The 22,995-nt window shown below is 44.6% G+C and overlaps 1 protein-coding gene across 2 annotated transcripts in view; it reads right to left on the bottom strand.

The window, feature by feature from the left end:
• The window catches only part of LOC144488416 (disks large homolog 1-like), a 179,057-nt gene extending 169,173 nt beyond the window's left edge, over positions 1-9,884 (bottom strand). For both annotated transcript variants that reach the window (XM_078206489.1, XM_078206498.1), the window contains exons 1-2: positions 8,613-9,884; positions 8,194-8,325 (exon numbers count right to left, since the gene is read on the bottom strand). In XM_078206489.1, coding sequence (XP_078062615.1) covers positions 8,194-8,325; positions 8,613-8,631 — 151 coding nt within the window. In that variant the 5' untranslated portion in view covers positions 8,632-9,884. The remainder of the gene's footprint in view (positions 1-8,193; positions 8,326-8,612) is intronic.
• Positions 9,885-22,995: the final 13,111 nt, after the last annotated feature.

The raw sequence follows: 22,995 nt of genomic DNA, 5'->3' as shown, positions 1-22,995 counted from the left end.
AAGGCAGTTAATTAAAACAGTAAATGCACTAGCTGGAAATCTATTCCAGTCCACAGATAAAAATAATCATCATTCCCAGGATTTCTTTTTAAAAATAGATGTTCTTAAAAGCAGGAGAAACCCGAATATATTCAAGATTATGCAATATGAACTCCTACTTATGCAATACACAATGAAATAATGTAAGTAATTGCTCTATACCAAACACTGGCTTCGAGTGCATTTTAGCACACTAAAATATCTGGCAGCAGGAACAAGAGGTGGTGGCAGGTCAGCTATCAGGCTATGAGTGAAGTTCCAGCATTCTATTCAACAGTATTAGAATCCTTCAAACTCCAACTGGGACTAAATAAATGGGTGGATTTCAAAGGACAGTCAATTCTTTTTAGACACTTTTTTCCCTCCCAAAAACATACACAGCAGCAGGTGTCGCGATCAACACCAACTGGCTCATGATCAGAACATGCGATTTCAACTGCAGTGCAATATCCGATTACAGTGCAACGAAACAGCATACCCTGTAACATTTAGCAAAAATAATCCAATGTTACCACCTCCCCACCACCCGCATCGGATTACAGAGCCAAAAAACATGGATTACTCAGCACGTTTGTCCTGAATACAAGAGTATTTTTTTGTAGATTACAAGAGCATTAGAGCTAGTGAATCTTAGAGCACTGGAGGCCAATCAATCCACTGTACCCAACAAGGTGCAAGAGTTAGAGGAGCATTGAGATCTTGGAAGGTCGAAGGTTAATGGTAGGGGAATGGAGGGGGGGGGGAATTTGAACATGTGGATGAGAATTTAAAGCAAGAGGCATTGTTGAATTAGAAGTATTTTTTATTATTCTTTGATGGGATATGGGCATCGTCGGTAATGTCAACATTTAATGTCCATCTCTAATTGTCCTCGAACTGACTGGTTTGCCAGTTATTTCAGAGGACAGTTAGAGTCAACCACAAAACTGTGGCCTAGAATCACAGGTGGGCCAAACTTCTTTCTCCAATGGACATTTGTGAACTGATTAATTTTGATGACAATCAATAATGGCTTCATGGTCACCATTTTTATTCATTAAATTTAAATTCCACCAGCTTACAGGAAGAATTTATACCCATGTCCCCAGAATATTAGCTCAGGCTTCTGGATTACTAGTCCAGTGACATTACCACACCACCATCTCTCCAGTAGGTAAACGAATACAGAGGTGATGAGTGAATGGGACTTGGGACAAGTTAGGATACAGGCAGCAGTCTGAGAGGATGCAAGGCAGAAGGCTGACCAGCAAACATTGGAACAGTCGCATCTAGAGGAATTGTCAGATGAGCCAAGGTGGGAGCAGAGACAGGCAGTGATAAAAGAAGGCGGTCTTTAGGTTGGAAGTTCAGCTCAAGGTCAAACAGGTCACCACAGTTGCAAACATTCTGTTCCAGCCTCAAGCTGTCAGGAAGAGCAATCTAACTAGTCCTACTCACCCACTCCTTTTTCAGAGCCCTGCAACTTTTCTTCTTTAAGTATATATCATAGGAGGCACTGTGGTTAGCGCTGCTGCCTCATAGCGCCAAGGACCTGGGTTCAATTCCTCCCTCGGGTGACTGTGTAGAATTTGCATATTGTGTGTCTGTGTGGGTTTCCTCCAGGTGCTCCGATTAGGTTGATTGATAAATTGACCCTTTGTCGGGGAATTAGCAGAGTAAATACATGGATTACAGGGATAGGGCCTGGGTGGGATTATTGTCAGTGCAGGCTTGATGGGCCAAATGGCCTCCTTCTTCACTGTAGGGATTATAGTAGTTCCTTTAAAAAGGCATAAATTATAGAAAGTAGCAGCCCTGGACTGAGTTGCATCTTTAAGACTATGTATATTTTCCGTGTGTAATTAGTAAGTGCTAAATACAAAAGGGACGAGTCAATAGTTGATTTTTTAAAAACTACAAAACAGCACAGTCACATTATAGATATATGAAAAGGCAAGAATAAAGGAGATGCTATTTATAGTAAAACAAGCCTGTAAGAGGCTCCATAATTCAAGATGAATAGTGTGCACTGCCAACATATAACAAATTTCTGACACTCTGGACTAGTGTGCACGTTAATGTCAAATAATTCAAACTCAAAATGTTGCAGGGAGCTCCGTGATAAAGTCTAAGCCAATGGATTTTTGAATGGCTCGCCACATACCAGCCCCACTCCACCCCAATAAATATATCAAATTCTGACCTGAGGAAGTTTCGCCATCGTGAAATGAAAGGGCCAAGTTCATGATTAAGTCATAGAATCATAGAACACATAGGACCCGATTTTACCATTGCGTCGTGCCCATTTTCGGGAATTAATCAGTTCACAAATGTCCATTGGAGAAAGAAGTTTGGCCCACCTGTGATTCTAGGCCACAGTTTTGTGGTTGACTCTAACTGTCCTCTTCCCAATAAGAAATCATTTATAGAAAATGAAAACGAGCATGTGATGTGCATTGTTTAAACATGTACTGTATTTAAATCTAATCATTCAACACGGAAACTATGCAATTATAAACAAATTAGCACTCCCACAGACAAGAAACAAAATAGACACTGTTTCCCCACTCTCCCAAAAGAACAGCAGCTAAACCAGGTCAAAACAAATGTAACTGCTAAGATCTACAGCTCAAATTCAACATTGTTATTCTCCCTGCATTTTCCAATAAGTTTGCCAACTAATAAAGAAAAACATTGGCGATGTTCCCCACCATACATTCCACCATCTGGATTTGGGTTGAAAATTCCTCATGCACCATAAATAATAACCTGATAATGCAGCAAAAATCAACATACCTTCTGGTCCTAAGTCATGCAGCATATTCAAACAGAAATGGAAATGCAACACCATAATAGTAAGAATGAATGTTAAAAAAGTGAATCACAACTTCAATATAACAGATATCCTTCAGTAAATTGAAAGCTGCAGTCCATTCAATGGTCTTGTATCCACCTTTAAGTGTTACAATCAAAAGCATCATTTGAAACCTTTGAGTGGATTACTGCCATGCAATTTACCAAGATACAATTGTCACCTTTAATTACAACAGGTGGCTCATTTAAAAAGTCACAACTTTACAAATTGCATTTTTAAGTTAGATAACATTGTCCTACAAGATGTCAACTTTATTTTGTTGATTTATTAAATGCCTTCTTAATGGTCATTCCCAGATGTTGGAATTAAGTTTCTCGGATTTGTTAATGTTACTTTTGTATTGGTGACATCAACTGACCATCCTGATAATATGTTGAAGATCCAACGGTTAAGCTTGCCTACAAAGCTTACACTTCCGGGCATAAATAACTTCACATCGTAATAGACAGTCACACTCGCTAACAAATATGTTATTTGAAATTGTAGAATGATCCCATGAATAATCAGGATTTAATTTCTGTCAACCCTGCCAAAAATGCATAAAGTTCAAGTCAATATATCAACAACTCAATGCAGTTTCATGGGCACAGAAAGTGTTGCTACTTAGTGTATGAGAAAAGTCACCTATCCCACACTATGCCAGAGTTGCTCCATCCTCCCAATTTTATAGAATCACCCAATCTACACTAAATTGGTGATTTTATTTTGTTCCTGAGTGTATTTAGAGTAAAGACCATCAACCACCACGTTTGTTTTGGCTCCTTGGAACCCAATTCATATTGGTATCAATGGAGTTTAAATATCAGTCTGTTGGATCAATGCCAAGGAATGAGTCACTTTTGTATGCAATTGTTTTTCTAATCTCTTAGGGTTTACACCACAGCTTTGGCGGATGGGGCAAATATGCAAACGACATCACCACTTTCCCAAAAGACAACGTAGTGAGCTAGTGAGAAATGCAAAGATGCAACCCACACCAAGCTAAATAAATACCCCAACTTCCTTTAGGAACAATATATGCTGGTTTAGCTTTATGGCTGGAGGAAAGCAAGGGAAAAGCTTCAGTTCATTCAGGAATTTGAATCTGGGGTTGTGCTGGTAATAGAAATCACTGTCATCAAGTCTCCTTCAAAAGGGCACAAGGTACAATTTAGAAGTGGTGCTGCCACCGTTCCGAACCAGTCTAAAATTAGTATTCATTCTTTTGCTTACCAAAGTCCATTACCCATCGATACCTTCACAAATCTATGGTATATTTCTCTCTCTCTCCCTCCCTCCCCCCCCTTTATTATATTATGTAGATCAGCTTAAAAAGCAAATTCTACACAAAATTAAATAATGTCATTTGTAATTAGGTCTCAGAACTGTCTTTAAAGAAATGCTAAGTGGGCAAATATTCATAAGTTGAAATATCAACTCCATTAGTTAGCAAAGAACTACAGAAATTTGCAACACAGCTCAATGAATGCACTATATCTTTGCTGACTTGTTAGCAGGGCAATCCACTTTCTTCCTACACTCTCCCCGATCCAAGCACTTAACTGAAACCTTCCCTCAAATTATCCAAAGGTCTTTACACCAACTAGTTGCAGTGTTAAAATATTTCATTCTCTCATATTTCAGTGCAACAAGAAACCGCCCTTAACTTCCTCATGTGATATTAAACAGATAACCTCCTCACCACTGACTCCCTAACAGCAATAGTCTTTACTCTTCAAAACATTAAAAAGCATTAAAAGTTTCTCAGGTGCTGCTGCTCAGGTCGAGGAAAACAGTCTCTTCATATCCATAATTTTTCATTCCAACTTGCAATTTTGCACAGTGTATAATCGCTATGATTATTAACTTGTGACGGGAGTATCCAAAACTGCCTACAGTACTTTGTGCCTACTGTTGTGTACAAACTTAACCTCCATACAATCTACACCCCTGCTTATAATATATATTTACCTTTATTATGGCTGATGTAACTAACTGAATTTTAACATCTGATTCATACGCGGGTTTCTTTTTTTCCTAGAGTGCATCACAAGTCTCCACGTTAACTTGCTGCTGGCATCTATCTGTCCTTCTGGCTAACTTTGCTGTGTCCTTCCATGGCCCTCTACGATCCCCTTCACCAAGCCATCTACTGCTGTGCAGTAAACAAATGCAATGCTATATCCCTTATGCCCAAATCATCTAAATTATAACAGGAAAAGTGAACCCAATAACGTAGTACACAATTTCAAAAGCTTTGTCAATCCAAGCAACTCATTAACCTTTACCTTTTGAGGCCCAACCAATTTTCAATCCATTCTTTCTTGCACAAAAAAAGACATGATATATCAAGCCCAAGACAAACACTTTGAAAAATATACCTAAATCTCATGTCACCATCAGCTGGTTTCCATTCTCACTCACAGGTAAAGGTCTACACTAAGCTGATTTTGGCTGGCACAGTGGTAAAATCTCAAATTTCCTCAGCAAATTTGAATATATGAATGAGGAGCAGTAGAAGGCCACTCGGCCCCTCAAGCCTGCTCCACCATTCAATAAAATTGTGGCTGATCTGACTGTAATAAAGCATAGAATGAAGTGCAGTGGTTAGCACTGCTGCCTCACAGCGCCAGGGACTTAGGTTCAATTTGGCCTCGGGTCACTGAAGTTTGCACATTCTCCCCGTACCTGTGTGGGTTTTCTCCTGGTGCTCCAGTTTCCTCCCACACTCCAAAGATGTACAGGTTAGGTTGACTGGCCATGATAAATTGCCCCTTAGTGTCAGGGGAATTAGCAGAGTAAATACCTGGGGTTACGAGAATATTGCTTGGGTGGGATTGTTGCTGGTGCAGGCTCAATGGGCCAAATGGCATCCTTCTGCACTGTAGCAATTAGCAGGGTGAATGCATAGGATTACAGGAATAAGGCTTGCTGTCAGTTCAGGCTCAATGGGCCGAATGGCCTCCTTCTGCATTGTAGGGATTCTATGAAAACCCAATAAGGATTCCCACTCCTGACCACCAAATGACCCTTGCTGGAAACCTGTCTTACATGATTATTAAAATGCGACTTAAACTATGATAACTACAACTGAGAAACAACCTGCACACATCCATGGAACATTATTTCATGAGAGCCCAATATGTATTACTTCATTGGATATGTTTTCTGCTTAAAGCAAACTGTTGGCAACTCAATTTCTGCCTTGCTGCAGGGATGGCAGCAAGCAAGTCAAGGATTTCCTCATGGGTCAACTGCTTGACATGAATAAATCTACCTTCCACATGGCCAGATTTTGCATGATCCACTTGGAATGCCACTTGACTTTTGTGGCCATACTGCATTCAGGTGGCTTGAGGGAGATCACATGTCCATTAGTACATTTGAACCCTTCTGGCAACTGATGAGCACTACTGGATACAAGTTGTACAGTGCCAATTTAACACGATAATGCAATTTTAGTTTGTCAGTAATATATATTCACTGTATCCTACACTTGGGAGAACTTTCTATTTTAACCAAAGCTACTGGCCCTTTTATATTACATACTAGGTTTATATTTGAACAACAAGCAAAATGCACCTCATATAAATGCAATCAGCACTAAAGTCTTTCAGTACAATAGGTGTCCCTACAACACGGACTGCAACTTGAGCAATAAATGCCAGCCTCGCCAGCAATGCTCACATCCCATGAATGAATACAAAAGTTACAATTTGCATGCAAAATTTTTTCATTCAATGCATCTGAATGCCCATTACGAGTCGGGTTACAACTGAGTACAAAGAAATGAAGACTTTCTTTGCAATATCAATTTTCTCTTCCTCGCTATGAGGGACAATGAGAAAGGATTTGAATGGATTGCAGTGTACTCTATCCCGAGTGAGAGCTGGCAATTACATTCAAGTGTCAATGAGTTTTCAAATGAGGAAAGGATCTTCTCATTTTGCAAAATCTAAATTGGCATTCAGAATTTCAGTGCAACTTCCAATATATATGGGTGGCACAGTGGTTAGCACTGCTGCCTCACAGCGCCGAGGACCCGGGTTTGACTCCCGGCTTGGGTCACTGTCTGTGCGGAGTCTGCATGTTCTCCCCATGTCTTGCGTGGGTTTCTTCCGGGTGCTCCGGTTTCCTCCCACAGTCCGAAAGACATGGTCAGGTGCGTTGGCCGTGCTAAATTCTCCCTCAGTGTACCCAAACAGGCGCCGGAGAGTGGCCTCTTTTTAGGTCAAACCAAATAAACAAACTCAAATTAAGTCAGGACAAAGAAAAAGGGGCAGCTCCCCAAAAGGAGGGGGAACAGCCCAAACAAAAATCAACGTACAAAGGAAACTTAAAGACATCAAATTAAAATGTGATCAGGGTCAATAACACACCCCAACCCCTTCGGTGCCCAACGGGCACGGAAGGTGTCAACCGTGCCCGTAGACACCACATGCTCCCTCTCCAGGGACACCTGGCCGCGAACATAGCCGTGGTAGAGGGGCAGACAGTCAGGATGGACGGCCCCCTCGATCGCCCACTGCCTGGACCTGTAAATGGCACGTTTCGCCAGGCCCAAGTTCACGAGGAGTTTTCTTTTCGACTGGGGGATTTTTACTGTAACTTCATTGCAGTAAGTCTACTTGTGCCACTAATAAATAAATTAAATATCCGTATGGAAATTTAAATAAATTTCATGGGGCCAGGGTTGAAATGAAATTATTGGGCGTTCCTTAAAATTTCATACAGTCGCCATCCGGTTCCACAGCAACACTAACATGTGGGCAACTCAAAAAGGCCGAGCCGCAGAGGAGCCACACACAACCGAGTCTTGTTTACATCCACAAATCACGCCCCTCACTCCGTAATGCTTCCTGTTCACCCGCACACAAACCGCCCAAAGTGTGTTCCTGAAGGCATCTTGCACACGCTGACATCCGTGAAGCTGCAATATGATCATTCAACACTAGGCAGAGTTGATCAGAAATGCCGCATTCGTCTTGCTACTCATGTAAGTGCAGCAGGATAAGGGGGTCTCTCTTTAGAAACATCTGCATTTGTTCACTTCCCTGACCCCCTCCAGGGGTTGGGATAAGCAGAATCAGTTCAGCAACAGGTCCTCAGCTCAAAAGGGACTCTTACTGGACCAGGGGAAGCCACGGGGTGCTCGCGTCGTTTAAACGTCAAACCTCAGGAATTTGTTTTTTTTTAAACAAGCCCATCCATTCAGAACAACCTGATATTTCAACACCTTATACATGCACCAGTCCTGCTGTAAACCTCCCAAACCAATGCAGGGGAAGGGAGACTCGGTGCGGAGCGGTTCAAATACCTACCTATCAATGCCTGGAAGAGATTGCTGCGGAATATGTTGATGACTCTCTCGATGGAGGCACGGAGCTGGCGGTCTTCGGTCTTGCCCAGCTTGGCTCGGTAATTCTCCAAGAGTTTCAGGGCTCGCTGAGCATCTGAGAGGGAGGGGGGAAGAGAGAGAGAGAGAGAAAGAAGCAAAGACGATCACACACACACATTGAAAATGATCATTACTGGCCAATTCCCACAGCAACTCCTGCAGCTGCAAAGTAACTTTATCCAGCCCCTACCACTTGCTCCGAGCTGTTTGCTTCGTTAAAATCTGGCCCTTCACTTCAGTGTCCAAGTTTTACCGCACTTTCAAATGATTTTTTTAAAAGCACATTTAAGTTTATATTAATGTTAAACCAACTTGCAAGAAAGTTAACATTTTGAAACTCACCTTGCTTTCGAACCGGCATTTTCCTGCCTCAGGTCTCCTCCTCCACAGATTTAAAAAAGGTAATTCCCAGTTCTAAAATAATCCTCGGAAAAATCCTGAGGGCAGTTGCCTTTCTTCTGAGCTCTCAAGTGCTGACAGTCCGTCAGAAAGCAGGAGTCCAACTTTACCCCGAGGAGACGGTGCAGCAAAAAAAAAAAAGCCTTCTGTTTCCTTGCAAATGCTGGCAAGCTTCTTGTAAACTGGAAAACAAACTTGGCTGCTTTGGAGAAAGGGATCCTTGGGTTTCTTGCTTAACATCAGTCTGCCCTTCCCCTGCTGAAAATGAAAAGTGGGCTGACCGGTTTGAGAGTGTGTGTTTGCCCCCTCAGGAACTCACATCCCTGACTTTCCCTTCTCCCTCCCCAGCCTGGACTATCTGAGTAGACAGTTTCCTTCTGTTCCACTGCTTGTCCTACTTTCTCAAGGTGACTCCAGGAGACTACTCGGTTCTGGAGGGAGGTAAGTAGATGGGGAAGGAGGGAGGGGAGGGTGGAAAGGGGTAGGTAGGGGAGGGGAGGATGGAAGGGGGTAGGTAGGGGAGGGAAGGGGAGGGTGGAAGGGGGTAGGAAGGGAAGGGGAGAGGGAAGGGGAGGGAAGGGGGTAGGTAGGGGAGGGGAGGGGGTAGGTAGGGGAGGGGAGGGGGTAGGTAGGGGAGGGGGTAGGGAGGGGAGGGGGTAGGTAGGGGAGGGGGTAGGTAGGGGAGGGGAGGGGGTAGGTAGGGGAGGGGAGGGGGTAGGTAGGGGAGGGGAGGGGGTAGGTAGGGGAGGGGAGGGGGTAGGTAGGGGAGGGGAGGGGGTAGGTAGGGGAGGGGAGGAGAGGGAGACCCCCTCTCACCTTGAGGATGAGTGTCCCAGTCCCTCCTCCCTCACACTCGGGGTCACTGGGGGGGGGGGGGGGCTCTCTCTCTCCCCCTCCTCAGGGTGGGCTGTGCCCCCTGTCTCTGTGCCCCCTGTCTCTGTGCTCTGTATCCAGGCGGCAGCAGCGGCCTCTCTCCCTGGGCAGCCCTGAGGCGGGGCAGCCTCTCTCCTCAGGCGGGTTTACTCCCTCTCGGTCTCTCTCCCCGGCTGTCCCGGGGTTGTTCTCCTCTCCTCTCCGATGCCGCTTCCCGGGGATGAGGGGGGTTGTGTGTGTGTGTGGGGAGGCCGGGGCTCCGCTCCCACCGGCTGAACAAACTTTCCCGCTGGCGCTGCTGCTGCTCCCGGTGAGTGAGTGAGAAAATCCCAAACTTTCCACCAAAATGGCGACCGGGAATCTCCACCACCTGACCGGCCGCAGCCAATCCGGAGTCAGCTCGAGCAGGAGGGGGCGGGGCCGAAGTTTAAAGGAAGGACGTGGAGACTCTGCGGGAGAGCAGTTCACACTCAACCTGTATCCCTGTCCCTGTCCCTGCATCCCTATCCTTCTATCCCTGTCCCTGCATCCCTATCCTTCTATCCCTGTCCCTGCATCCCTATCCTTCTATCCCTGTCCCTGCATCCCTGTCCCTCTATCCCTGTCCCTGCATCCCTGTCCCTCTATCCCTGTCCCTCTATCCTTGTCCCTGCATCCCTAACCCTTCTATCCCTGTCTCTGCATCCCTGTCCCTGAATCACTATCCCTCTATCATAGAATCATAGAAACCCTACAGTGCAGAAGGAGGCCATTCGGCCCATCGAGTCTGCACCGACCACAATCCCACCCAGGCCCTACCCCCACATATTTACCTGCTAATCCCTCTAACCTACACATCTCAGGACTCTCAGGGGCAATTTTTAAACCTGGCCAATCAACCTAACCCGCACATCTTTGGACTGTGGGAGGAAACCGGAGCACCCGGAGGAAACCCACGCAGACACGAGGAGAATGTGCAAACTCCACACAGACAGTGACCCGAGCCGGGAATCGAACCCAGGACCCTGGAGCTGTGAAGCAGCAGTGCTAACCACTGTGCTACCATGCCGCCCTAATTCATACTCTAACATACATTTGCTAACTCATGCACTCTACAAGGGTGGCACAGTAGTTAGCACTGCTGCCTCATAGTGCCAGGGACCTGGGTTCAATTCCGACCTTGGGTCACTATCTGTGTGGAGTTTGCACATTCTGCCCTGTCTGCGTGGGTTTCCTTCGGATGCTCTGGTTTCCTTCCACAGTCCAAAAATGTGTGGGTTAGGTTGATTGGCCATGCTAAATTGCTCCTTAGTGTCTGGGGGATTATTAGGGTAAATATGTGGGTTTATGGGAATAGGGCCTGGCTGGGATTGTTGTCGATGCAGGTGTGATGGGCCGAATGGCCTTCTTCTGCACTGTAGATTTTCTATGATCCTATTCTAACAAACTCCCACCCTCTCGAGGTGAGGTGAGAGTGACTGCCATTGGGGTCAAGGCAAGATTTGACTAAGTGTGGCATCAAAGAGCCCATGGAAAATTAGAGTTAATAGGAATCGGAGGGGGGGGGGAGCTCCCCACTGATTGAAGTCATACTTAACACAAAGAAAGATGGTCATGGTTGTTGGACGTCAATTATCTCAGCACCAAGACATCACTGCAGGAGTATCTGAGGGTAGTATCTCAGGCACAACCATCTTCAGCTGCTTCATCATTGAGCTTCCCTCCATTATAAGGTCAGAATTGGGGATGTTCTCTGGCACAACATTCAGCCTCATTTATGACTCCTCAGACACTGAAGTAGTTCATGTCCATATGCAGCCAGATCTGGATAACATTCAATTTTGGGCTGATAAGTGGCAAGAAACACTCATGCTATACAAGTGCCAGGAAATGACCATCTCCAACAAGAGAGAAACTAACCATCTCCCCCTGATATTCAATGGCATTACGGCTGAATCCCACACTATCAACATCCTGGCGCTCACCATTGACCAGAAACTGAACTGAACCTGCCATAGGAATACTGTGGCTACAAGTGCAGGTCAGAGGCTGGGAATTTTATGTTAAGTAACTTATCTGCTGACTCCCCAGAATCTGTCTACCACCTACAGGGTGGAATATTCTCCACTTGCCTGGATGATTGCAACTCCAACAGTGTGCACATCTACAAGATGAACAGCACCAACTCACCGAAGCTCCTTCGATAGCAGCTTCCAAACCCAGGACTTTGACGTCCTAGAAGGAGAAGGGCAGCAGATGCATGGGAACACACCACCTGCAAGTTCCCCTCCAAGCCACGCACCATTTTGAATTGGAACTATATGGCCATTTCTTCACTGTTGGTGAAAATCCTGGAGTTCCCTCCTAACAGCACTTCCTACGCTATATGAACTGCAGTGGTTCCAGAAGGCAGCTCACCGCCACCTTCTCACTGGCAATTAGGGATGGGTAATAAACGCTGGGCTAGTAAGCGAGTGGCATGGTAGCACAGTGGTTAGCACTGCTGCCTCACAGTGCCAGGGACTTGGATTCAATTCCGGCCTTGGGTCAGTGTCTATGTAGAGTTTGCACATTTTCATCATGTCTGCATGGGTTTTCTCTGGGTGTTCCGGTTTCCTCCTACAGTCCAAAGATGTGCAGGTTAGGTTGATTGGCCATGCTAAATTGATCCTAGCGTCAGGGGGGGATTAGCAGGGTAAATATATGAGGTTTTGAGAATAGGACCTGGGTGGGATTGTGGTTGGTACAGACTCGATGGGCTGAATAGTCTCCTTCTGCACTGTAAGGATTCTATGCTAATGTGAACAAATAAATTAAATAAATAAATCCTCCTTCCCTCTCTAACTCAATCCTCACTTCTTGTCTCCCTAAATAAGTCACTCCCTCCCTCTTTAACTCAATCATTCACTCCTTCCCTCCCACTCTCTCTCGCTCAGTTGCTCACTGGGTTTATACCTCTCTTAACTCAATTGTTCACTCCTTCCCTCCCTAACCTACTCACTCACTTGCCCCAGGGGATTTTACGGCCTCGCTCAACCCGAGACCGGAAAATCCCGCCCGAGGTCAATGGACATTTCGACTGTCCGTCCCTCTCCCGCTCTGATTACATGGTGAGCGGGCTGGTAGAATTCCCTCTATCTCACACCATCTCCCTACCCCTTGGCAGTCTCCACCTATCACACACAACGCAACAAATTGGAAAAGGGAAAATTTGTTCCCATTTTGTTCTTCAACTCTTCTCTCAACATTATTTTCCCATTTTAACCATAAATAACATCACTCTCCCCCCCCCCCCCTTCCCCCCCGCGCCTTGTGGTCAATTATTTTTTGAAACAAGCCGAAAGTCGTTTCACCCCTCATCCCCACCCCCATCCCCAACACGCTGGGAAGCATCACATCATTGATGGCATTTAATCACTTTTTCTACTGTGTGTCCATCAAAAACGAAAGTGTAATAATTATTTTAAGGGCATAAAATGAAAACGAAACAATGGACATGAAATAATCATTGGAAAGACTGTATCACGCAGAAAATGTTGCGATACATTGAGATACATCTTCACTTTTTATTTTACAAAGCCGCTTCAGGCAACAATACTCAGTAAATCACAGGAGCTCAAGGAATAATTGCTTTGAAATGGATAGAAATGCGCATTGTACCATGAAAAAAATCCACCCGGTGAATATCCACTTGTAAATTTGAGACCTTGTTTACAAAGCGTTCATTTGTTAGGGAATTACAAACTAATTTGATTTTTTTTTGGTACAGAGGCTGCAGGCGGTGGGCTTGCGTTACCACTCCACGTACACATTAAGCACCTGGATCCGTGGCCACCTGGGGGTAGCAGGCTCCGTCCCTCCGGATTGTAACCAGACGCTTTTCTTTTCCACTGCAGTCTGGACAGGGAAATCAATCCCCTGACAGCTGGAAGTGACGGAACGAGGCGAGACAGCTAGATTGCTAACAGCCAGATGACGGCGACTGAAGCTGTGACTTTTAAATGTCTTGATCCGAGAGGCATGGAAGGGCAGGCTGTTGCCTTTCTGCATTCACATGCCGACAAGATTGACTGTAAAAATGCAAATCCTTCCTAACTTGAGGCCAGTCTCGCGATATAGAACGTAGAAGATAGAACAGTACAGCACAGATATGTTAGCCAAACACGAAAACTCGACACCTGTCCCTCATGAAAATGAAATAAAGTTAGAAAATTAAAAGTCCGTAATGTTTGAGACAGCAGCATATTTGTTAGGGAGTGGAGATCATCACAAAATTTTCATTTATGATGTGCAATACAGAAATATCAGTGAACTGATATTTGGGCAGATAAGTCGCAGATGACACGGTGGCACAGTTGTTATCAGTGCTGCCTCGTAGCACCAAGGACCCAGGTTCGATTCTCGGCTTGTCTGTGTGGAGTCTGTACGTCCTCCCTGTATCTGTGTGGGTTTCCTCCGGGTGTTCCAGTTTCCTCCCATAGTCCGAAAGGCGTGCTGGTTAAGTGCATTAGCCAGGCTAAATTTCCCTCAGTGTACCCGAACACTGCGCGCCCGACTGTGACGACTAGGGGATTTTCACAGTGACTGCATTGCAGTGTTAATGTAAGCCTACTTGTGACTAATAAGTAAAGTTTACTTTAAAGATGAAATTCAACCTTGAAGAGTGTGAGGAAGGAGTAATTTGACAAGGAAGTATTCAATGAACAGCATGACACTAAGGAGTTCTGTGGAACAAAGTGACCTTGGCATGTTTGTCCATAGATCTCTGAAGGCGGAAAGGCATATTAGTGAGATGGTGAAAAAGGCATATGGGACACTTGCCTTTGTCAATCAGTAAGAGATTTAACAACACCAGGTTAAAGTCCAACAGGTTTATTTGGTAGCAAATGCCATTAGCTTTCGGAGCACTGCTCCTTCATCAGATGGAGTGGATATCTGCAGGGCATAAATTACAAAAGCAGGGAAGTCAATGCGCTGCCTGGGAGGGTGATGGAGGCGGGTTGTCTCACACCCTTTAAAAAATACCTGGATGAGCACTTGACATGTCATAACATTCAAAGCTATGGGCCAAGTGCCGATAGATGGGATCAGGTGGGAGTTCAGGTGTTTCTCGCATGTTGGTGCAGACTTGATGGGCCGAATTCTATCTGTGTTGGAGTTGCATAGAACTTTAGTGAGGCCACAGCTAGAGTACTGTGTGCAGTTCTGGTCACCACATTATAGGAAGGATGTGATTGCACTGGAGGGGGTGCAGAGGAGATTCACCAGGATGCTGCCTGGGATGGAACATTTAAGTTATGAAGGGAGGTTGGATAGGCTTGGGTTGTTTTTGTTGGAGAAGAAAAGACTGAGGGGGTGACCTGATTGAGGTGTATGAGGGATATGGACAGAGTGGAAAAGGAGCAGCTGTTCCCTTTAGTTGAAGGGTTAGTCACGAGGAGATATAGGTTCAAGGTGAAGGGCAGGAAGTTTAGGGGGGATGTGAGGGAAAACTTTTTTATCCAGAGGGTGGTGATGGTCTGGAATATGCTGCCTGGGAGGGTGGTAGAGGCAAGTTGCCTCACATCCTTTAAAAAGTACCTGGATGAGCACTTGGTGCATCATAACATTCAAGGCTATGGGCCAATTGCTGGTAAGTAGGTTTAGGTGCGAGGTCAGGTGTTTCTCGTGTGTCAGTGTAGACTCAATGGGCCAAAGTCTGCACTATATGATTCTATGATTCTATGATATGAACTGATAAACTCAGGAGATAAATATACATGATAAAAATGCAAGGGATTGTCCAGTAAAGAGGGTAAGCTGGAAGACTTGTGAGAGGTATCATAAAAAAACAACTTAAGCAGGTTTAACGGGAACAACAGTTACCTTCACTGATATACATATATATCTATAATCTTCTAATGAATGGGCGTCGACCTGAAACATTAACTCTGTTTCTCTCTTCACAAATGTTGCCAGACCTGTTGAGTATTGCTAGCACTTTGTTTATTTCAGATTTCCAGCATCCGCAGTATTTTGTTTATGTAGATAGGTTGTATGTAAAAAGTAAACATAAACTTGTTTTCAAATTGTAGTTTGTCAAAGTCCTTGACCAAGCCCTGTTGCCCACTTTTGTAAACATTCAAGTTCATTAGCGGAAACATCAGTCTGGTACACTGCCAGACAAAATTCTTGATGACTTTTTTCAGAAGTACAAGTAGCATCAGGATAAATAAGCATCTGTGTTCTGATCACAACAAAGGACTCACAGAATCATAATTTGACCAGTACTCTCATTCTACAGGACCCCCAACAGCCCAAGGGAAGTGGAAGAATGGATATGTCAGGAGATACTGGATAGGTGCAGGAAATATAGGGTTGTTGTAGTGGGAGACTTCAATTTCCCTGGTATAGACTGGAAATCGCTGAGAGCAGGGACTCTGAATGGGGAGGAATTTGTAAAATGCGTACAGGAGGGTTCTTTGGAACAATATGTAGATAGCCCGACTAGAGAGGGGGCTATACTGGACCTCGTACTGGGGAATGAGCCCGGTCAGGTCTTCAAAGTTTCGGTAGGGGAACATGTGGCAAATAGTGACCACAATTCTGTTAGCTTTAGGATAGTGATGGAAAAGGATGAGTGGTGTCCCAAGGGTAAGGTGTTGGATTGGGGGAAGGCTAACTTGAATGGGATTAGGCAGAAATTGGCAGCTCTTGATTGGGAGAGGCTGTTTGAGGGTAAATCCACATCTGGCATGTGGGAGTCTTTTAAGGAACAGTTGTTAGGGCTACAGGACAGGCATGTGCCTGTAAAAAAGAAGGATAGGAAGGGTAGGATTCGAGAACCGTGGATAACCAGGGAAATTGAGGGACTGGTCAAAAAGAAAAGAGAGGCGTATGGTAGGTCCAGGCAGCTAAAAACGGAGGGAGCTCTGGAGGAGTACAAAGAAAGTAGGAAAGAACTCAAACGGGGAATTAGAAGAGCAAAAAGGGGTCACGAAATGTTCTTGGCAACAGGATTAAGGAGAATCCCAAGGCATTTTTATTCATACGTTAGGAACAAAAGGGTTGTCAGGGAAAAAATCGGACCTCTCGGGGACAAAAGTGGGGAATTATGCTTGGAGCCCAAAGAAGTAGGGGAGATCCTAAATGAATACTTTGCGTCGGTATTCACAAAGGAGAGGGATGTGTTGACTGGGAGTGTCTCGGAGGGGAGTGTTGAACCGTTGGAGAAAATCTCCATTACAAAGGAGGAAGTGTTAGGTTTATTACAGAATATAAAGACTGACAAATCCCCAGGGCCTGATGGAATCTATCCAAGGCTGCTCAGGGAGACGAGAGATGAAATCACTGGGCCTCTGACGCAAATCTTTGTCTCGTCACTGGACGTAGGTGAGGTCCCAGAGGATTGGAGGATAGCTAATGTGGTCCCGTTATTTAAGAAGGGTAGGAAGGATAACCCAGGTAATTATAGGCCGGTGAGCTTGACGTCCGTGGTGGGGAAGTTGTTGGAGAAGATTCTTAGAGATAGGATGTATGCGCATTTAGAAAGGAATAAACTCATTAACGATAGTCAGCATGGTTTTGTGAGAGGGAGGTCATGCCTCACTAACCTGGTGGAGTTTTTTGAAGAAGTGACCAGAATGGTTGACGAGGGAAGGGCCGTGGATGTCGTCTATATGGACTTTAGTAAAGCGTTTGACAAAGTCCCTCATGGTAGGCTGGTGAAAAAGGTTGGATCTCATGGGATAAAGGGGGAGGTGGCTAGATGGGTGGAGAACTGGCTTGGTCACAGAAGACAGAGGGTGGTAGTGGAAGGGTCTTTTTCCGGCTGGAGGCCTGTGACTAGTGGTGTACCGCAGGGCTCTGTATTGGGACCTCTGCTGTTTGTGATTTATATAACGATCTGGAAGAAGGTGTAACTGGGGTGATCAGTAAGTTTGCGGACGACACAAAATTGGCAGGACTTGCAGATAGTGAGGAGCATTGTCAGAAGCTACAGAAGGATATAGATAGGCTGGAAATTTGGGCAAAGAAATGGCAGATGGAGTTCAATCCTGATAAATGCGAAGTGATGCATTTTGGTAGAAATAATGTAGGGAGGAGCTATACGATAAATGGCAGAACCATAAAGGGTGTAGATACGCAGAGGGACCTGGGTGTGCAAGTCCACAGATCCTCGAAGGTGACGTCACAGGTGGAGAAGGTGGTGAAGAAGGCATATGGCATGCTTGCCTTTATAGGACGGGGCATAGAGTTTAAAAGTTGGGGTCTGATGTTGCAGATGTACAGAACGTTGGTTCGGCCGCATTTGGAATACTGCATCCAGTTCTGGTCGCCACACTACCAGAAGGACGTGGAGGCTTTGGAGAGAGTACAGAGGAGGTTTACCAGGATGTTGCCTGGTATGGAGGGGCTTAGTTATGAGGAGAGATTGGGTAAACTGGGGTTGTTCTCCCTGGAAAGACGGAGGATGAGGGGAGACTTAATAGAGGTGTATAAAATTATGAAAGGCATAGATAGGGTGAACGGTGGGAAGCTTTTCCCCAGGTCGGTGGTGACGTTCACGAGGGGTCATAGGTTCAAGGTGAAGGGGGGGGAGGTTTAACACAGATATCAGAAGGACATATTTTACACAGAGGGTGGTGGGGGCCTGGAATGCGCTGCCAGGCAAGGTGGTGGAGGCAGACACACTGGGAACGTTTAAGACTTATCTGGACAGCCATATGAATGGAGTGGGAATGGAGGGATACAAAAGAATGGTCTAGTTTGGATCAGGGAGCGGCGCGGGCTTGGAGGGTCGAAGGGCCTGTTCCTGTGCTGTATTGTTCTTTGTTCTTTGTTGTCAGTAATCTGGTGGATCTAACCAGAAGTGGCATTGCCACTTGATGATATTGTTCTAAGATAGGTCTTTCTATCATGGACTCTAGGTGTGGGACCTGGTTCTTAGACAGACTGTAGTTATACTCTGTTATCTGCTAAACACTTACTAATTTGTACGATATCTAAACAGGTTACAGAGTGGGCATGTTGCTCCTAGGCAAGATTTCAACCTCTCTAGAGACTAACACATGACTGGACTGACTGATGTAGGTATCACATCATCAACTACATCATATATTAGCATCCCCCATCTGTTAACCCTTTATACTACAAATGGGGAGCGGCAAGACAGTTGGTTCACAATGCAGAGCGATGCCAACAGTGTGGATTCAATTCTCATACTTGTTGAGGGTATTCATGAAGACACCACCTTCTCAACCTCGCCGGAGGCGATAATCCTCAGGTTAAGTCACCACCAGTCAGCTCTCCCCCTTAAAGGGGAGAATAGCCTGTGGCTTTCTGGGACTATGGCGACTTTTTGTATTTTATGCTACAAATACCATCCTGAATAAAGTCACTAACTCAACATTGAAAGACAAATTGCAACCAGATCATTGCAAGTAGAGCTGAATGATTGTAGACAAATTCTTATAATCTAATCAATAACCTTGTTGAAGATAAACATAACTGCAAGTGCTGGAAATCTGAACCAAAAACCAAAAATGCGTGAACACTTATAGAGAGGTCAATTTGGATTTGCTGAGAGGTTCTCACATTTTTTGCTTTTGTCAAGAATGATTGATTGTGATATTGTTCCCCCTCCTCTTAACATGCTATGCCTCATAGCACCAGAGACCCGGGTTCCATTCCAGCTTCAGGTGACTGTCTATGTGGCGTTTGCACTTTCTGCCCATGTCTGGGGGTTTCTTCCTGGTACCCCAGTTTCCTCCCACAATCCAAAGATGTGCAGGTTAGGTGGATTGGTCATGCTAAAAAACTGCCTCTTAGTGTGCAAAGATGTGTAGGTTAGGGGCATCAGGGTTACAGGAATATGGTGGGGGATGGACCTGGGTAAAATGCTTTTCTGGAGAGTTGGAGCAGTCTCGGTGGGCCAAATGGTCTCCTTCTGCACTGTAAGGATTCCATGGTTAACATACTGCAAATGGTTTGGTTACAAACATACTTGGTACTTGTGTATTTTATTCGTGAAAAAAAAATGAGTTGTGGAAATGACTGGAAAGGTTGGTAACAGACTGGGCATCTTTAAAAACTTAGCTCTGTGAGCAATTTTATTCACTACAAATGCTGCATCTACCCTGGAGCATGCATTTAGCAAGCTGTGATTTTCCCATTGCCACCCACTCACTATCGGCGCAAATGTATGAGATATCTTTATGGTTCCTTCAATTACGTTGCACTATTATTCACCTAATATACAGAGATGCACATTATTTTAAATATAGTTAACCATTTGAAGTATAATTGCATGCTAAATTGTAAGGAATGTTCCATGTTGTACAAACTCCAAAAGGTTTCAACAAAGTGCTATGGAAATAATTGTCGCATTCTGAAGTTTTCTTTGAAATAAACTTTGTATTTCATGTATTGATTTGCATAAGCTTTAAATAAATGTGGAAACAAATAGTTACAGGAAAAATGTAATGTTTAATTTTTTGATTCATTCATTGGACGTGGGCACCACTGGCTGGGCTAGCATTTGTCACCCGTTCCTAATTGAACTGAGTTGCTGGCGAGGCCATTTCGGAGTCAATCACATTGCTGTGGGTCTGGAGACATATGTAGGCCAGACTCGGTAAGGATAGCAGATTCCCTCCCCTAAAAAGACATTAGTGAATCAGATGGGTTTTTACAACACTGATTTTGTGGTCATTAGACCTTTACTTCCACATTTTAATTCAAATTTTACCATCTGCCCTGGTGGAATTTGAACCCTGGCCCCAGAGCATTACTCTGGGTTTCTGGAATAACAGTTCAGTGATAATACCACTACTCCATTGTCTTCCCTGAAAAGTGACAACTTTAATAAACTGTATTTCAAAAAGATTTAAAGTATTGTAATAATTATGCTAAAGAAAGATGAAAACTCAGGTCAGTGTTTGCACTTACTGCTATTTGTTTCATACTGGTGATGAACATCACCTAGTACCAGATCATCGCAAGGTCCAAAATCCAACCCAACCGAGGAGAGGAACTCCAAGTGCAGCTCACAACCAATCTGGAAAATCCAACTCAATCAAGAACAATGGGGCAAAATAAAGTAATCTGTCCTACACTCCAATGTCTGGACCTTTGGGTTTGAGCTCTGCCATCACCAAGACTGGTTCAGTGAAAACTATGCTGAAGTATGTGACCTAGAAGAAAAATTAGCAGTCTTTATAGCCTGGTAGAACAACCAGGATCACAAGTCAAGAAGGCAGCATTCCAAGTGCTCAAGCCTAATGCCTCAAGACAAATCCAGAAAGAACTTGGTGGGAAGAGAAAGCTTGAGAGATCCAATAAAATGACTGACCACCACGACATACAAAACTTTTTTGAAACCACGAGCACCATATATAGACCAAGAACAAATGGACAAGGTCCCCTTTGCTCACAGGATGGTGGGCGGGATTTTACGGTCTCGCTGAAATTTCCGCCTGAGGTCAAGGGACATTTCCGTTGTCCGCCCCTCGCACACTCCAATTCCTTGGCGGGTGAGATGGTAGAATTCCAATGGATGTATCTCTTCTAAAGAATGACAATGCCATTGTCATTGCTGGAAAGAAAATTTTCAACAACTCCTCAACCCTGAATCTACAGTGACAGCTGGTATTCTTTGGACTACCCTCCAACTACACTGTGGTAGAACGCATGGGTGAGCCACCATTTTGGGAGAGTTGCAACAAGTAATAAAATGGATGGAAACCAACAAACCCTGAGCCCTGATAATATTCCAGCTGCGCTCTTCAAAGCTGGGGGCTTTTTGCTCACATCAAGACTTCATGCATCCTATGGCATTGGGGGGAGGGGGTTGTGGGAAGAGAAGAAACTCCCCATCCCCCACCTTGACTTTAGAAACACCATAATTATAACTACCTTCAAAAAGTGAGATAAATCATGCTGTGGAAACTATTTCTCCAAAGCAGGAGAAATCCTGCACATTCACCTGAATCACCTACTTCCTATGGCTGGGGAAATCCTCCTAGAAACACAGCGTGGCTTTAGACCATCCATAAGAATGTCTGACATGGTCGCTATTGCTTGCCAAATCCAAATAAGCTGTCAAGAACAACACCAGGAACTCTTCTCTGCATCCATTGCCCTAACCAAAGCATTTGGCCCAGTAAATCGAGAGGCTCTGTGATTTGTGCTCCCAAGATTTGGATGTACAACAAACGTCTTCACAATCCTGTAATTGCTTTGTGATGATATAACTGCAGTGTGAGATCTGAAACAGATGCCTACAAAACATGGATCAGTTTCAAGCCAGGCTGTGCGATAGCCCCCGTCTCCATTGTATTTAACATTTACCTGACAGTGGCTATTCATCTCAACAATGATCACTGCCTCTGGTGTGAGTATTAAATACTGCCCAGATGGAAAACTCTTTAAGTCGCCTTCCATTCCAGAACTAAACTGACCACCATAGATATACGCGACCTACAGTTTGCAGATGACTTCAGTGTTGTTGCCCACTCCATACCAGATTTTCAAGCCACTCTCAATCTCTTGAATTCTGCACGCATACAAGAAACTCAGTCTGTCTTTGAATGTGGCCTAAGCAAAATTCATATATCAACCACATCCTGGTCAACCAAATATTCGAACTCCATAAATGTTGAAGGAGGATCTCTGGATTATGTCGAGCATTTCCCTCACCTTACAAGCCATCTCTCTCAGAAGGCCACCATTGACAAGGTAATCTAACACTAGATCAGCTTCACCAGCTCAGCCTTTTACAAACTACTGTAGCAAGTTTTTGACAACAAAGATCTCTGCAAGTCAACAAAAGTCCTGACCTACGGAGCAGCTGTCGTCACCATACTCCTGTACTGCAGAGAGACACGGACTCTGTAATGGCACACAAGAGTGCAAGAGAAATCCCACCAGCAATGCCTCTATCGTATACCCTCCAGATTTAATAGGAACTGTCGAACAAATGCTCATGTCCTTCTTGAAGTCTGCAGCTCCACAAGCATTCCGACAAAATGCCTGTAAAATTAACTTGGATGGACTGTGCACAGTGTGTCTGGATAGCCAGCTCCTGATTTCTTAACTCTCAAATCGCCAACGCTTCAGGGGAAGACAAAAAAAAATCTTCAAGACACTCTGAACCTCGCCTTGAAGCCCAGAAACATTGACGTTAATGACTGGGAGAAGCTTAGTACCAATGGTACAGAATGGCACTAACTTGTCTACAGATTACATCATACTGAGTAAATTTTAATGATCTGACAGAGCAGCGGCAGATAAGAAAAAAAAGGAAGCAAATCCTGCATTCCAAATCCCACTACTTCATGGAATATCCTGAGCGATGTGCCAGTGATCTGTAGGTCAAGGATCGGCCCGTTTAGTCACAGGAAAACCCATAGCTGAAACTCACGATCCTGAGTAGATGTCATTTTCAAATCCAGGGGCAGCTGACAATTTGTTTCAGATTTAATTTTAATCTACA

Source organism: Mustelus asterias, chromosome 3 (assembly GCF_964213995.1).
Source record: "Mustelus asterias chromosome 3, sMusAst1.hap1.1, whole genome shotgun sequence".
NCBI classification, from domain to species: Eukaryota; Metazoa; Chordata; class Chondrichthyes; order Carcharhiniformes; family Triakidae; genus Mustelus; species Mustelus asterias.
Note: the sequence above shows the minus strand (reverse complement) of the source record. Positions and strands in the feature narration are given on the sequence as shown.